The 17,876-nt window shown below is 36.4% G+C and overlaps 1 protein-coding gene across 1 annotated transcript in view; it reads left to right on the top strand.

The window, feature by feature from the left end:
• The window catches only part of BDP1 (B double prime 1, subunit of RNA polymerase III transcription initiation factor IIIB), a 104,385-nt gene that overhangs the window by 21,925 nt on the left and 64,584 nt on the right, over positions 1-17,876 (top strand). The window contains exons 8-13 of the mRNA XM_045285229.1: positions 489-543; positions 2,718-2,861; positions 7,461-7,745; positions 9,162-9,309; positions 12,809-12,949; positions 14,267-14,426. Coding sequence (XP_045141164.1) covers positions 489-543; positions 2,718-2,861; positions 7,461-7,745; positions 9,162-9,309; positions 12,809-12,949; positions 14,267-14,426 — 933 coding nt within the window. The remainder of the gene's footprint in view (positions 1-488; positions 544-2,717; positions 2,862-7,460; positions 7,746-9,161; positions 9,310-12,808; positions 12,950-14,266; positions 14,427-17,876) is intronic.

Below are 17,876 nucleotides of genomic sequence, written 5' to 3'. Positions count from 1 at the left end.
AAACTGTAATCCTTTGCATATTAGTAGAATTACCCTGGAGTGGAACTGAGGACAGGGATCTTCGGTGGCTAAAGCAAGCATGAAGAAATGGGCCTTACAATATATAGAAGGTTGCTAAGATAAACTTCACTTACTTTGTTGCTTCTCTAAAGTCTCAGCTCTATGCCATTAAGAACATGTAAGAACATGTTTTTAATGGCATGTAAGAACAATAATGAAAAATAAATTTCATATGATATTAGTTTTTACAGAAATAACACTGATTTAACTTTATTGATTCTAGGTTTAATTTTCTTCATGCTAGCTTGCTTTATTTTTCTTTCATCCATACTTTTTTAAAGGCTTAAATTACTTATTGTTAGAAATATTGTTCAGTTGAGAATTATATATAATTCATAGAGATCATTTTAATACTTGATGTCTTAAAAGTATTTTCAGTTATTTGGAGGGAGAAAAATTGCTATAGTCTTCTTTTTTTTTTTTAACAGAATAAATTTAAACGTGAAGAAAAAACAAATGGATGGAGAATAGACAAAGCATTTCGTAAGTATTAGGTTGTCTTTTACAGAGTACCATTTGGAAATCCTGAACAAGGATCATCTTTGATATTGGTGTCAGTGTGTTTTACAGTTGTTTTGACCCTACGCTGGCATAGGAAGACTAGAAGTTTTTCTGTTTTGCAGTAGGAGTCTGGTAGTTGCCACAAATGCAAAGACAAGGGAGTAGTTAAAATAGCAAAAAGCAGTTCAGAATTCAGAGTCTTCAGAGCCTAGGAACTAAAGACACTACTTTTCCTGTAATTTCCTTTGAGTGCAGCACGTGGATTTAGACTTGATTCAAGAAATGACAGACTATTCAGCTCCTAGCTCGCGTCTTCAAAACATTTTCCTCTGTGTAAGTCTAGAGAAAGCCTCAAGAGATCTATAAGGAAAATGATTAAAATTAAATGTATTGTTTTTATAGTACCTAATTCCTATATTCTTCGTTTGGAAGATATTTATTGTTCATGGGCCTATAATTATCAAAAGGAGGCCTAATGGCACAGTGGCACAGTGGCTAAGAGCTTGCCACAGTTTGAGCCTACTAGCTTCTGCACAGTCTGCCTCCATAAAGATTATAGCTGTGGACAGTCAGCATCCCTAAAGATTGAAACTAAGAACTCCCGCTGGGACAGTTGTACTTTGTAGGCTCACTGTGAGTCAGAATTAACTTGAAGACATGGGTTTTGGTTGGCTATCATTATCAAAAGTTCTGTGTTTAAAGTGTTCACTGTCCGTTTGCCATAGTGGTAATCTTAGAAAATAATCTTAGTTTGTTGAGACTTCAGGTTGTGTCACATGTACACTTATTTTGTGAATAGACATTAAAGTAAGATGAGTGAACCTTATAATACTTGGTGTTTTATTAGCGTCTAGGAATAGTTCCTGGTAAACTAGTGTATTGTGATCGTCAGTCCTTTTCATTTTAGAGAATTGGTCTTGAAACGTAAAAAAAATTATATTTACCACATAATCAGAACAAATCCAAAGATCTATAAGCATTGTTTGGGTATGAATAATTTTTATTAGGAACTTTAATAAATATATTTGAAACTCAATGATTTTGGAGGTTTGTAATAGAGAATTAAAAAAATAACCACACTGCTTCCATGTTGAATGACTGCATATTACTTACTTGTAGAAACTTACATGTTGCGTGCTGAGATCCAGGCAGAGATTCATTTTTTTAAGAGCCAGTCAAATTCAGCAGTGGGGTTTGTATACCAACTTTAGTGCCACTAACGTCAATAAGTTCTGATAAGCCACTACCATCAGACCAGCCCCGTGCGGTCTTTATGGACTGTTTTTAGTTTGAACTGTAATGTAGAGGGTCTGAATAGATAAAGGCTGGGTTCACATAAACAAGGCCTTAGGAATTCCAAATTTAGAGTTGGCTTTATAAAACGAACTTGTTTTTGTTTTGGTATATGCCTCTTTTTTTTTTTTTTTAAACTGTTGTGTAACCGAACCAGTTACCAGCTGATGTGTACACAGCACAGCTTTTCTACAAGCATTGTATTTTAGATTTAGTGAGTTTGGTGAAGGAGTTGACTCCTATCGTGGATGCATTCCTGAGTGGTTGACTGCTCTTGAGTATAGTGCTGTTAATGGGATTTAATGAGTGTGATCATCATCAGTATTCATTTCTTTTCCTCTGCCAGCTTTTGAAATAGTGGAGTTAGATGTAAGGTGGCTGTTAAAGGCTTGTTGAAGACCTCGTAGACATTTCCCTATTTTAAAATTTATTTATAATAAGGATGCAGTTGGATGAGTTTGACAATGAGTAAACCCATATAACCACTCCCCAAAACAAGATGTAGGGCACTTACTATACTTCAGAGTGCCCTTTTTATAATATCCACTGCTGTTCTGTTCCAAAGCACCTATTATTTTACTTGAAATTCCATATATTAATTTAGTTTGAGAATATATTATTCATGGAATCAAACACTTGTGCACTGTGTTTGGCTTCTTTCACTCTGTTTTTGATATTCATACATTATTGTGTGTCTCAGTTGTTCCTTTTATTGCTGAGTAATGTCCATTTGTGTAGTTATATTATGGTGGATGGAGTTGCTTTTATATATTTCTTATGATAGGCATATTCATTTGCTTTTGATCTTATGATGCTTTAAAAAACCAAAACTTGAAACTTCTTTCCCTTTTTTTCTTAAACAGAGGAAAAGCGTCCTTTTGACTTCGAATTTTTTGCTCATTTGCTTCAGAAAGTTCTTGCTGAAGAAGAGAAAAGAAAACAAAAATCAGTTAAAAATCAGAATTCAAAAGATAAGAAATCGTCCAAATCACAGAAAAAAGTAAAAGGTATTTATGTTACAAGAAGTTGTGCTATTTTAGTTAGTAGTAACATACTGGGGGCTTCAAAAAGTTTGTGGGGAAAAAATGTGATGTTTCCACAAACTTTTTGATGTCCCCTCGTATTTGTAATATCTCTTAAATCTTTAAGAGTTCACTAGAGAGAATTGTTTTCCCCCCCATTTAGTTATCTAGTCCAAAGAAGCAGCTTCTTTTAAAATTTCATAATTTACATGGCTAGATTATTTGTCATCTTTCTAGCACATGGTTGTTGATGCCTTTGAATTGGTTCTAATTCATAGCAACTCTTTGTCCAATAGCACGAAACACTGCCCAGTCTTGAATCGTTCTCAGTCGTTGCTGTGTGTGAGCCCTTTGCTGTGGTCACCATGTCAGTCCAGCTCACTCAGTCTTCCTCTTTTTCACTGACTGTCTGCTCTCTCAAGCATGAGGTTCTTTTCTGGGACTGGACCTTCTTGATAACATGTCCAGAGTACATGAGACAGTCTCACCGTCCTTGCATCTATGGAACATTCTGGCTATACAGCTTCCAAAATCAAGAACATACTTACAGTTACTAAAAGCATCAGAATTTTGGAGTTTAATTTTTTTCATGCTTGATTATTTATATTAATTTCTTCTCTCAAAATCTGGTACAAAATTCTAATGTTTGAAAAAATGGAACTGTTGGGTTGCACTAGATTATATTGTTTGTGCTCAGCGTATTTTTGAAGGTTGCTGTATAAAATTGCTTATTAGCCATTTCAGTTTTTAAACTTACATTTTCTTAACCATTTGAACTCTAAGCTATGAAAACAGTATTTAGCTTAAGCACATGATTTGGAACTTCAAGGAACCTTCCAACCTAGCTTGGCTCCTTTTCCATTTGTTTTACTCACACAGAAACAGACCTCCAACAGAGGTCCGTAGTCACTTTTCCCCAAGGTCTCACAGTGTTAGTAGCAGCAAAACCTAAACCTAGGTCTACGAGAGCTTGTGTTGTGGACCCCCAGGACCACCCCAAGTTCAGTGATTCATTGGAAGAGTCATAGGACTCAGCATGTAGTTGTTGTACCTATGATAAAGATCTATGACAGCAGAAGGATCCAGAGCAACTCGGATCCTATCGTATTTATCCTTCTGTGTCTGACTTATTTTACGCAACATCTGTTTTTAAAGTCATCCATATCATAGCATGTATCAGGACCTCTTAATGGCCGATATTGAGTAATAGCCCACTGTGTATGTACCACTTTTATTTATCCAGTTATCCTGGGTTCTTTGTAGATGTCAGCTGTTGTGAATAATGCTGCAATGAACAACTCTGCTTTCAGGTCTCTTAGGCATATACCTAGGTGGTTCATATTGAGGAATTGTCAAACTTTTTCACATTATGCATTCTTAGCAGGGCTTCAAATTGGCCTTGACACAGTGTACACATTACACAGCAACAAAATCACATGTCCATGAAATTTTGACCTGCGTCAGAAATGGGAAGCAGGCAAGGCAACTGACTGCTTTTACATATACTGGAAGCCTTGTTTCTGTTAGCCATGACTGAACTGTTTCAAACTGTTCCAGAGGTCTGCTTGTCAGTAATGTACAAGTGTTCCAGTTTCTCCACATTCTGCCAACATACTAGCTTCCATTTTTCTGGTAACTGCCAGCTCCCAACACTGCTGCCCAAGAACCCTTGCCTAGAACCAGCCCTCTACTTCCCCTGCGTCTATCCCTTAAGTGGTCCAGTGCTACAAGAAGCTGGACTTGGGGACTTTAAAACCACTGGGGGCAGTAATAACAAGGAGAGCTGTTTTCCCATTCAAAGCCAAACCGAAACAGAACCACAGACTATGTTGTGACACTATGAACAACATACGTGCCTGCATCTTGTTTGGTGGTAGAATGGCTGTTTGAGTCTTTGGCCCATGTTTGGATTGAATTGTTTTTCTCTCTATTATTAGGTTATAGAAATTCTTTATATATTCTGGATATTTTCAGATATTTGATAGTCTGGTATCAATTTCTCACAATCTTCATTTTGTTGACAAAATCCTTTGTATAAAAAGTTTCTGCTTTCATGAGGTAGTGACGGGATCACATATTAGGTATCAAAAGATCCAAAACAAAATAATTATATCGACGCACACGAGCGGGGGCGGGATGGAGTAGAGACAATTGGACATCCCCTTACAGAATGGTCACAAGGAAGGGAAGAGCCAGCCAGGGTGCAGTATAGCACCGACGAAACACACAACATTCCTCTAGTTCCTGAATGCTTCCTCTCCCTCACTATCATGACCCAATTCTACCTTAAAAATCTGACTAGACTAGAGTTTGTACAGCAAAGAGCTTGTACTAGAGTTGTTACAGCAAAGAGCTCCCAACACGTGGAATCTAGGACAGATGAACTCCCAGGATGAGTAGTGGATGTAGTGATACCATGAAGGTAGGGGGAAGGTGGGTATAGGAAGGGGTAAAAGGGGGAACTGATAGAAAGTTGGAAATATAACCCCGCCAAGGGGGATGAATAATAGAAATGTGAGTGAAGGGAGACAAAGGACAGTGTAAGATACAAAGTAACAATTCTAATATATAATTGATCCAGGATTCAGGAGGGTGGCAGGGAGGGAAAAAAGAGGTACTGATACCAAGGGCTCAAGTGGAAAGAAAATGTTTTGGAAATGATGATGACAGTATATGTACAAATATGCGTAATACAGTTGAATTATGGATTGTTAGAGAAGATTTGTAAGAGCCCCCCAGTAAAGTGATTAAAAAAAAAAGCAATCTGCCCCACCATAAACATTCAAAAAAAAAAAAATTTCAGTTTTAATGAAGTACAGTTTATCTATTTTTCTTTTCCTATTTCTGCACTTGATGTCATATAAAGTCCATTGTCAAAATTAAAACCTTAAAGTCTTACCTCTTTTTTGGGGGGTAGCTTAAGATTTTAGTCCTTCTATTTAGAGCATTGGCCAATTTGAGTTTATTTTTGTCTATGAGGTGATGTCTGAGACCAATCATTCATTTATATGCGGATATCAATCATCCCAACCACCATTTATAGAGGTGACTATTCTTTCTGTATTAAGTGATCAAATTAAATATTTCTTAGTGATCAAATTAAATATTTTTAGAGAATACGAGGGGGTACCCCCCCCCAAAAAAAAACCCGGCTGTGAAATGTTATTTCCTGCTTGGGAAAAATGTCCCAGAAACTTTTGTGATGTTGAACACAGCTTACAAGGACAGCACTATCAAGTGTATGAGTGGTTTTCTTGTTTTAAAAAAGGTGAAATGTCAATTGATGACAAACTGTGTTCTGGATGTCTGTCAATTTCCCAAACGGACGAAAATGTTGAACAGATGAAAATGTTGACTCATAGTACATTTGAAGTTTGTTCCACCAGGTCAGACTGTTAATTCAAGCTTTCTAGTTAGAGGTTCTGAAAAAATAGTGGAAACGTTTGTGACAAAAAAGGCCTGATTTGTGGCAGACGGGGGACTGGTTTTGTCACCACTACAATGCACCTGCTCATGCAGCCATCTCAGTGCACCGGTTTTTGGTAAAAGACATCATGCCTCTCTTGTCTCACACCTTAGTCACCTGATCTTGCTCCATGTGACTTGTTATTTTGTTTCTGTGACTGAAGAAGGACGTGAAAGGATGGCGATTTGAGGACATAGAAGAGGTGAAGAAAAAATGAGGAAGGTGCTGTCAGCCATCCAAAAAGATGCATTTGAAAAATTTTTCCATAGAATTGCAGATTCGACAAATGTAGTTTGTAAAAAAATTTAAATACATAGCTTTGGGTGAAAAAGTTCCATTTTTGTTTTGGGTACCCCCTCTTATGTCACATTAACCATGATTATGAAATTAAGCTTGTTATTGCTAGGGAAAGTGTTTCCATGGTGTTCTGTACTATTTGCTTTTTTTTAAACATAATTTTTGATTTCTTCATTTGATACAGTTAACTATTACCTTAATAGGAAGGTCCTAAACATTGGAAACAAATGACAGAAAAGTTTTCTATCTTTTACTGTACTGTCAAATTAGAGACAGTGCTTTTTATACCTTTTTCTGTTCATATTGGTGTGTGTGTGTGTGTGTGTTACAGAGTAAGCATAATTGTTCTTGTGTTTGATGAGTACACATAATTATTTTCGTGTAAGTAGAATGAAAATGTATAGTTCTACAAGTTATTTTATGTAGTATGTGTTTTGAGACTCTTTTACATGACTTCATATAGACCTATCCTTGTTATTGACTGCTTTGATTTTTATAGCATAACTTTATTATAACTGAAGCAGGCATATCCTATGGGGCATTTAGATTATCTTCACTTTTTTATTGTAAATTAGGTAGATCAGATCGTCAACTTTGTATTCATCAGATTAAACTGCTAAGCCTCCCTCTCCCCACTCGTTTACCCCTTCTCTAGCTCCTTTATTTCTCTTCCTCTTCTTTCTCTTGTGTGTTACTGTTTTCCACTTCAGTTTTTATTTAAATACAGTACCTCAGAAGACAGCCGTGTACATTTTGTTCTCCGACTTTAAGAATGTTTCTGTAGGTGATTTATTCACTCATAGCACTTTGCTTGTTTTCAGTGAAAAGGGCTGTCAGTGAAGGAATGAATGAGAGTTCAGATGAGTCTCTGAGTAGTAAGATTGCAGACACAGAAAGACATGAAGAAGATGTTCAGACAATTGAAGAACAAGAACCAACGCTGACTTCATCAGAACAGGATCCAGGACAGGCTGTGTTAGAATCAGACCTACATCAAAAGCAAAAGAGGAGGAGGAATCGAGATCAAGCTGATGAACAAGAAGTAAAAAGTCTTCTGGGAAATGGTACTGTCGGGTCAGACCCTTCTACGGGAGAAAAGCACAAAAGTACGTTTTACATTTAAATGGTTGCTTCGTGATACTGGCTTAGGCCTTGTTATTTATTATTGCTTTTAAACTTCGCTGTTTTTAACTATAAGAAAAACTCTAAAAAAACAATACATTCATGTCAAGTGGGGAAATTTTTCTCTAAATTTATTGTTACCTTTTGTTAACATAGGTTAAAGGCCACCTGTATGTTCTTTATGATTAATAATAGAGCTGCTAGGTTTTGCTTGTACAAAGCACCTTGAGCTTACAATGAAGTGTTTAATTTCTATAAAAAGGCCATTAGAATAAGTATTCCCTTCATATTTCTTGCGTTATACTCCCTTAGAAGGTAGGCATGTTGTCATTTGTGAATTGTTAGAGAATTAGGGCTAAGAATTAAGGGAACGTTTGATTTTTTTTTTCCTTAAGAGTTTATAGACTACTTAAAGATTATTTATAGATTACTTTGAAGGAGGAAAGATGTTAGAATATCTTAGCATATTAGAAGGAGGAAAGATATTAGTCTTAGATAGGAGAAAAAGATGATTAGCTGACTAGAACAACCTTCTTGTAGAGTTCAGATTTTATGTAGTTCATCTTCACCAATATGCTTTGTATAAGTGAATTCAGCCAGTCAGCATGGTGTGATAAAAGATATCACAACATTTGTGGTTAGTCTTAGTTTGTTAGGGATAAACTGTAGTCTGCTAATGGCAAGGTCAGTGATTCAAGCCCATTAGCAGCTCTTCGGGAGAAAGATGAGGCTGTCTGCTTCTATAAAGAGTTATAGTCTCAGAAACGCTGGGTCAGGGTTGCTGTGAGTTGGAATAGCGTCTGATTCAGAGACGTTTCATAGGAAGCAGAATAGCTTAATGATTATAAAGTAGAGCTTTAAATTTGATCTTGATTTAAATCTAGTTAAATCTTGATTTAAATCTATAGTACTTGCTGAATGTATAGCCTTGGGCAAGTCACTTAAGATCTCTATGATGGGAATAATATGAATACCTATTATGAGATGACGCATCCGAACGACTTAGCAGAGTTTCCTATCACAAGGTCACTATTCAGTAAATGTGCTATTAATGACAGCGTCTGAAAGAGCAGAATAACAAACAAGTCTACTTTTCATTGCTTGATTCTATAAAAAAATAAGTCATTGTAACCATTTAACACTTAAGCAGGATTAAAGGAAGGTGCTACAAGATTCCCAGGGAATTTTAGGCTGCGTCTTAAAACACAAAAGAGATACAAGTTTTTATTATGCTCTAAAAATACAATATATGCTTTACAAAAAAGAACTTGAACATTGAATGAATTAATGTTTTTTAGGAAAAGAAAACACTATGTGTAAATTTCTTCCTGCTTTAAAAAAGAATTGAAGAGCTGTTTTTGCTGTCCTTTTAAAGAACAACCTGCATTTTGTATTCATAGATGAATGTGAATCTTTAATGCCAGAGGTAAACGAAGGTGAATGCAGTAGGGACCAGACACTGTCCTGCTTACAGAACGCAGATGATATCGTGGGTTTACCTTCCAGTGAAAAAGATGAGGAAAGAACTGACCCCATCCGTTCATCAAGGTAGTCTCTCTCCGTACTGATTTTACTGGTAGAGTAGTGTTGGATCATCCTAGCTGGGTCTGCTTATTTCTCTTTATAGTTTACTTTTGCTTCATGTATTTTGAAGTTCTGTTGTTTGGTACTTACACCTCTAGGATTGTCTTGTCTTTTTGTGGAAATGACCCTTTTATCATTATGTAAAATTCTTTATCTCTGGTCATTACATTGTCCTGCATCATCTCAATGTTTTTGACATATACAGTTCGTTGACATCAATTAAATTCATCTCATCATGCTGTGGGACTATCACCCCTATCCACTTCCAAACTTTTTCATCACTCTTACCAGAAATTCATTGCCTCTAGTCATTGGCTCCCTCTTCATCCCTTTTATCTACTCTTGGTAACCACAGAAACTTTTTCTATATATCTGCCTATTCTAGATTTCCTATAAGTTGGGTTATGCAATATTTGACCTTTTTTGGTGACTGCCCTATTTTACTCAGCATAGTATAGTTAAGGTTCATATCCATGCTGTAGCATGTATCAGGACTTAATTTTTCTTTCTGGCTGAGTAGTATTTGGTTTTATGTATGCATCACCTTTTGTTTAACCATTCTTCTGTTGATGAAAATTTAGTGTTTTCCCTACCATATGGAAATTGTAAGTAGTATCACAGTGAACATTGTTGTTCATGTGTGTATTTGTGTTTCTGTGTTCAATTGTTTTGGGTAGACCTACGTGTTAGGCCAGGTTGACTAGAGAAGCAATCCAATGACACTCATATATGTGTAAGAAAGAGCATTATATCAAAAAGTAATAATAAATCGAGAAAACTCACGCAGCCACATGCAATGATGCGAAATGCAGGAGGATCACAGGCTGGTGGGAATAATGGTGGTGGACGCATCACAGATCTCTGACAGGTCCCCGAGTGGCTTGCCAGCAGGAAGGGGAAGGCTGAGGGAAGGGGAGCTTCTCAGGGCCCTGTTTATGAGAGGCCATGCCCATAAGTAGACACCATCAGACTATGACCTGATTGACAATTTGAGTACCACCCCTATACTTTTATATATCTTCAAGTTGACATGAAATTAGGTAACTAGCAACCTAGGAATGGAATCACTGGATCAAATGAAAAGCTATGTCAGTTTTTTTTTATTAGCCACCAAAGTTTTCCACAGGGCTATCCTATTTTACAGCCTCATTGACAATGGGTGGAAGGTTCCAGTTCCTCCACAACCTTACTCTTATCTGTTGTTTTCTATGGTTTTGACATAGCTACTTACTGGGAACAGAGTGCTATTTCATTGTAGTTTTGATCTGCATTCATGTAGTGACTAGTGATATGGAGAAGTCTTTTCATGTGCTTGTTCGATAGTTGGCTTCTTCTTTCAATAAATGTCTGTTTAGGGCCTTTGACCAGTTTTTGATTTTTTTTTGTGGATAAATAATAGAAGTTTTTGGATTAGAATCCTTGGTGGCAGAGTTGTTACACTTTGGATTGCTTGCTAACTGCAAGATAAGCAGTTTAAAACCACCAGCTACTCTGCAGGAGAAGGACAAAGCTTTCTGCTCCCGTGAAGAGTTGTTGTTAGGTGTCCTTGAGTTGGCTCCGACCCATGCTGACCTTATGCAGCATATTATGAAACTGCACCGTCCTGCGCCGCCCTCACAGTTGTTTCTATGCTTGAGTCCGTTGTTGACAGCCATAATGTCCATCCATCTCCTCGAGGGCCTCCCCTCCTTTGCTGCCCCTCTACTTTACCAAGTACGACGTTCTCCAGGGGCAGGTCTTGCCTGATAACATGTACAAAGTATGTGAGCTGAAGTCTCACCACCCTCATCTCTAAAGATCATTCTGGCCATACTTCTTCCAAGACAGATTGGTTTGTCCTCAGCAGCCCATAGTACTTTCAGTGTTCTTCTCCAGCTCCACAATTCAAATGCATCGTTTCGTCTTCCATCTTCTTTATGCAGCATTCAACTTTCCCTGGCAATGGAAAATACCATGGCTTGAGTCAGGCACACCTTATTCTTCAAAGTAATATCTTTGCTTTTCAATACTCTAAAGAGTTCTTGTGTGCAGAATTACCTAATGAAACTTGTCTATTGATCTCTTGAGTGCTGCTTCTGCGCATTGATTGTGGGTCCAAGCAAGACAAAATCTTCTCCATTTATCAGGATGTTACTTATTGGTCTAATTGTGAGGACTTTGGTCTTCTTTACATTGAGTTGTAATTCATATGGAAGGCTGCAATCCTTAATCTTCATCAGTAAGTGTTTTAAGTTTTCCTGACTTTCAGCAAGCAAGGTTGTGTTGTCTCCATATCTCAGGTTGTTGAAAAGTCTTTCCCCAATCCTGCTGCCACGTTCTTCTTCATGTGGTCTACTTTCTCTATGAGTACATTTGTAGGCATCCTTTTTATATCTGTGAGTATAATCCATCCTCTTTCCCACACTTGCTCATCTGTCTTGTAGAAGATTAAAGCTGTTATTGCAGGATTGTGTACATACTAGTATATACCTTTGTTGTATGTTATGCATCTTATAATTTTTGTCAAATGCCAGATAATATTATATTTGACAGTGGAAAATTTGTTCTTTGGGCAGTCCATGGTATTTTCAGTATTCTTTGCCAGCACCGTAACACATATACATTGATTCTTTTTCAATCTACCTTATTCAATGTCCAATTTTCATTTGAGAAGTGAAACTATTGCCTTTAGAAATATGTAGACATAAATGAAGGATATGTTAAGAAACAATAGCTTCACTTTTTATATATTTACTAATGATTCATATGATTTTACACCATAGTTTCTTTACTACCCTCATATAAAGAACTCGTACTGCTAATTAGGAAAAGACGAGTAACCCATTTAAAAGAATGGGCTAAGAAAAAAGCATGGCCAAATGTGCTAACACTAGTTGCTAATGAGTAGATGCTCTCAATTAAGCTGTTGTTAGATGGAATATTTACAATATGAAGGGTCTGTAAAAAGTTCATAGAAAACGAATTAAATGTAAAATTTCCACAACTTTTGCAGTCCCCTTATACAATGGTAGCCTTTGCTTTATACAGTATGGTATAAACTGCAACTCAAACATGTAGCATCTCACTGTACAGCTTTTGGCTCTCAGTGCCATGCAAAGCGAGGACTCCCATATGCAATTTTCATAAAAGATATTCCTAACTTACTCTGATTTTACATGTACATTACACTTTTACACTTTCCATGTAAGTAAAACCTGATCATTTTGCAATTTGTGAACACATTTCTAAGTATTTTCTCTGTTCATTTATGACTGCTGATGATTCTGAAGATATAGTTCTTTATAATATAATACAAGAAAATAGGAACACAGATAAAATTATTTTTTATTTTTCCATAGTATGAGAGATCACCTTCCCTCATATTACATTGTTTTTTGTATTTTAAAAAATCTTTAAAATAATTAGCATAAAATATATTATTACTAAGGATTCTTTTCCTTTCGGTATGTTTTCGTTTCTTTAGTACTCAGCAAGATGACATTTCAGAACCAAGCCCTTCAGATTTACCTCCTGCAGAAGTTACAGCTACAGCATTGTCTGAGGTGAACAGCGCTGAGAGTAGCAGCACAGGAGAAAGAAATGTTGATGGAAAAGATAAGTCACTGTAAGTGTTATATATGGTAGGGTTTATTTTTACATTTTTGCTGTTTCTGGATTTCTAAAAAGTTTTGTAAGATTTTAAATTATAATACTATTGCTTCCTCTGATTGTCGTGTTAGAATGAGGTAATGTTTGTTGAGTCTGCTCTAACTCATGGTGACCCCACAGGAACGTACTTGGCTCCCGTTAGCCTTGCCCATAAACTTTGCTATTAAATTTTTTGCGTAGTGCAGTATTAACTGCAACTTAACATAATACCATGCTATAAAAACTAGTCTTTTACAAAGTACAGTTTTAACTGTAACTTACTTTTTACATAGTACAGTATTAGCTGCAATTTTCAGTCTCTAGTTTTATTTATTGTGGTACATCTATAGATAAAAAATATTTACCACTTTAATAATCTTTACATAAAAAGTTCAGTGACATTATATTTCACATTTACAACAATTTGCGAATTATTTTGTGAGAATTGTTCATATCCTGTGCCCAGTATTTTAATGAGTTTTTGGTCATAATTATTTTGAACACCTTATATGTTAGGTAAGCTAGCTTTTGGTTAATGAGTCATACAACACAATTTCCTGGCTTGTCATTTACCATATATACTCGAGAATAAGCCTACCCAAATATCAGCTGAGGCACCTAATTTTACCACATAAACGGCATTAAAAATGTTCTGAAACAATTGGCTTATACATGAGTATACATGGTAAATTTTGACTTATATTTTGGAATTTTGATTATGTATAATTTTAAAAGCTTATGTTGTTTGTTTTCTCAGTTTTTCTGTTATGAATGGAGTTTTTATTACATTTTAGAAAGACTTATCCCACTTAATGTTAATAAAATAATGTATTCCTTGGTGGTTTCAGTTAAAACTTTGGCCCATTTGAAATATATAATGAATGCAATGTAAAGAATGCAGACATTTGTTCTGGGTGTTTATTATTTTCTACTGTGATTTTTAAAGTTTTCTTAAATATTTTACTGTGTACTCACTGATAAGACATGCTATGTTTATTATATACTAAAATCATGTGTATTTTGGGGAGAGGGGTCATTTTGGATTTTCTGCTTTGTTCCACTTACTTGTTTATTCAAAGCCATATTATTATTTTATTTATTTAGTCATACTATTTTAATTACTGATTAATTACTAGTATAATATAGTGTATTTTTAATATCTCTTAGAGAAGACTAGGTACCACCCTCATTGCTTGAAGTAAATTTTCGAGGGAATTCTTCTTGGCTTTGGGTGAATTTTATGAGCATGAGTATAATATATTAGATATAATTTGTTAAATGTTAATTTTTTTAGAGAAACAAACCGAACTGAAAATGCTAAACCGAGGGGGCGAGGACGGTTCCAGAAACCTAAACCCAGTTTATCAAGAGCTGTTGTGAAGACACCAGCCAGTTCACACAGTAAAGCAGCCTCAGAGAGCAAGCGTCCACATGCAGAAACTTCTGTTGAGAAGGTATGGAGTAAAAGCTCTCATCCCCTACCTCACGTTGATGCCAACTCATGGTGACCTTAAGGGCAGGGTAGAACTGCCCCTGTTCGTTTTCCAGACTGTAACTGTTTCTCGGAGTAGAGAACTCCATATTTCTCCTAAAGAGTGGCTGGTAGTTTCAAACTGCTGGCCTTGCGGATTGAAGCTAAACATAAAATCATTGTGCCACCAGGACTTTCATAGAAACCAAAATATAAAAATTTTTCCTAAAAAGCAGGGAAAATGTTTTATAGTGTATTATTACAAAGTATTGCTACTTCACCAGCCTTTGCAACCACGAGGTGTCGAAGGGATCAGGTATAAGGCATTATCAGAACAAAAAATCTTACCATAGTGAGTGATGGGGGGAGTGCGGAGTGGAGACCCAAAGCCCATTAGTAGGCCACTGGAGATCCCCTTGCAGAGGGGTCTTGGGGAGGAGATGAGGCAGTCAGGGTGCGATGTAACAACGATGAAAAATACAACTTTCCTCTAGTTCCTAAATGTTTCCTCCCCGCTCTCACTACCATGACTCGAATTCAACCTTTCAAGTCTGGATAGATCAGAGGATGTACACTGGTACAGATAGGAACTGAAAATCCAGGGAATCCAGGGTGGATGAGCCCTATAGGACCAGTGGTGTGAGTGGCGAAACAGGGAGGGTAGAGGGAGAGTGGGTAGGAAAGAGGGAACCGATTACAAGGAACTATATGTGACCTCCTCCCTGGGGGACGGACAGCAGAAAAGTGGATGAAGGGAGACGTCGGACAGGGCAAGATATGACAAAATAATAATTTATAAATTATCAAGGGCTCATGAGGGAGTGGGGAGCAGGGAGGGAGGGGAAAAATGAGGACCTAATGCCGGGGGCTTAAGTGGAGAGAAAATGTTTTCAGAATGATGTACAAATGCGCTTTATACAATTGATGCGTGTATGGATTGTGATAAGAGTTGTATGAGCCCCTAATAAAATGATTAAAAAACAAACAAAAAACCAAAACAAAGTATTGCTACTGAACCAAAGATTAAGAACTTATAAATTTGTTATATTTACTCTTACTTTATTTTCCATTTATGTATTTTCTTTGGAAGCTAAGGTGCATTAGTTCAGAGATCTTCTGTAATGATAAATCCATCCTTGGCTTACTTACATAAAATTTTTATTGAAATGATTTTAAAACCAGCCATACATAATGATAAGCTTGGGAAGACGAAGTATCAGAAGCGTTCAAAGACCTGGAGTTAAAAAGTAAAAGGGTACAACTCCCTCAGCATTTCTTAATCTAAAAGACTTACAGAAATAATTGAAGCCTGGACTTTGAATCGTGAAGGATTCCATAGGCCAAAATTTGAATAATGCAGGAAGTATACATAAAAAAGGAAGTAATACACAATCATTGTACCAAAAAAAATTTATTTGAGTTCAGGAAAAAAAACTTAAGATATTAAAGGAAGAAGTACAAGCTGCACTGAAGGCATTGATGAAAAATAAAGCTCCAGAAATTGATGGAATACTAGTTGAAATGTTTCAGCAAATGGATGCAACTCTGGAAGTTCCCACTCATCCTTGCCAACTGATTCAAAGAGATTCCTATTTGTGCCCATGTGACAGAATGGTTACCCAGCAGAATGTATACATTATCAAACAATCATATTAATATCATATGCAAGGAAAATTTTGATGAAGATAATTTAAAAATGGTTACAGCAGTAAATTAAGCAGGAACTGACAGAAGTTCAAACTAGAGTCAGAAGAGGATGTAGAATGAGGGAATATTATTGTTGATGTTAGATGGATCTTGGCTGAAAGCACAGAGATGTTTACATGTGTTTTGTTGACTATGTAAAGCCATCTCACCGTGAGGTTTATAACAAATAATGGATAATATTAAAAAGAATTGTGCTTATGTGGAACTGTACATATACTAAGGGAGTTGATTCAGCAGAACAAGGGTGTACTGCTTGATATAAAATCAGGAAAGGTGTTTGTCAAGGTTGTATTCTTTTATCATAGTTACATTCTGTATGCTAAGCAAGTAATCCAAACATGACTGTATCAAGAAAACATGGCATCAGGATTAGAGTAATGTGTATTTAGCAACCTGCAAAATAAAGGTGACATAGCCTGGCTTGGAGAAAGTGAAGAAGCACTTACTGATGAATATTGAAGACTATCCACCCTTCAGTATAGATACATCATAAAATAAAAAATCTTCACAACTGTACTGGTTAGCCACATTATGGTAAGCGGAGTAAAGGCTGAACTTGTCAGGAATTTAATTTTATCTTTAACCAACACCCATGGAAACAACAGTCAAGAAATCAAATGACATATTGCAGTGGGCAAATTTGTTGGCAAAAGACTATGTTTTCTTTACAGTGTTAAAAAGAGGTCAGAGCTAGTGATAAGGACTCGCTGAGAAGAATTGGAAGGAGCTCTAGTGGCACGGTGGATTATGTGTTGGACTGTCCATCCCAGGTCAGCAGCTCCGAAGTACCAGATGCTCTGCTGGGGAAGGATGAGGCTTTCTGTTCCTGTAAAGATGTACAGCTGTAGAAAAACCACAAGGGCAGTTCTCCTCTGTCTTAAAAGGGCGCAATGAGTTGGAATCTGCACAGTGGCAATGAATTTTAAGAGTTCATGCATTTGAATTAGGATGTTGGTGAAAAAGATTGACCACACCATGTACTGCCAGAAAACCAAACAGATCTGTGTTGGAAGAAAGACACCCAGAATGCTCCTTAGACATGAGGATGGTGTGTCTTCATCTCCAGTACTTTAGTCATGTCATCAGGAAAAACCATGGTGAAGCAGAAAATTGAGAAAAGAAGACAGCACTTAAAGAGATTGATCGACACAGTGAATGCGATAATAGGCTCTAATATAGCATGTATTTTGAGGATGAGGCAGGACTGAGCAGTTGTTTATTCTGCTGTACATAAGGTACGGTGAGGCCTAAATGACCCAGTGATACCTAACAATAGCAATATAAGGAAGCTTCAGAAATTTGTGGAAAAATTGAATAACGGAATTTGTAAACACGGGGAGGAAATTGGATAAATGATGTGACATTTAAGGGCTTATAGCCATTGAAATGAAAACATTGTGTATGAATTGTTGAATGTAACTGATATTCTGCACTGCAAGCTTTACTTTCATCCACTTTACAATGAGAAGTTTAAAAAAGCAAAAAATAAGATAATTGAATTTATCCATGAAATTTTGAGGCCTTCTACATAAAATTATTAGTAACTAATTTCTATGCAGGCATTCATGCATATGTGATCTCCTTTCTGTGTTTGTGAAAATTTCTGTAGTTTTTAACTTATGCTTAAGATTGGGTCTGATTGATCCTCTTAGCAGATGTTACTGTGTTAAACTACTTTTCACTTAATCATTCCTCTACTTTTAATGCTATTTCCATTAAAACTAAG

This window comes from Echinops telfairi, unplaced genomic scaffold, assembly GCF_000313985.2.
Source record: "Echinops telfairi isolate 266 unplaced genomic scaffold, ASM31398v2 ScPeMD7_7469;HRSCAF=8507_1, whole genome shotgun sequence".
In the NCBI taxonomy this organism is placed as follows: Eukaryota; Metazoa; Chordata; class Mammalia; order Afrosoricida; family Tenrecidae; genus Echinops; species Echinops telfairi.
The sequence above is the reverse complement of the archived record's forward strand: the minus strand, read 5'-3'. Positions and strand labels throughout refer to the sequence as shown.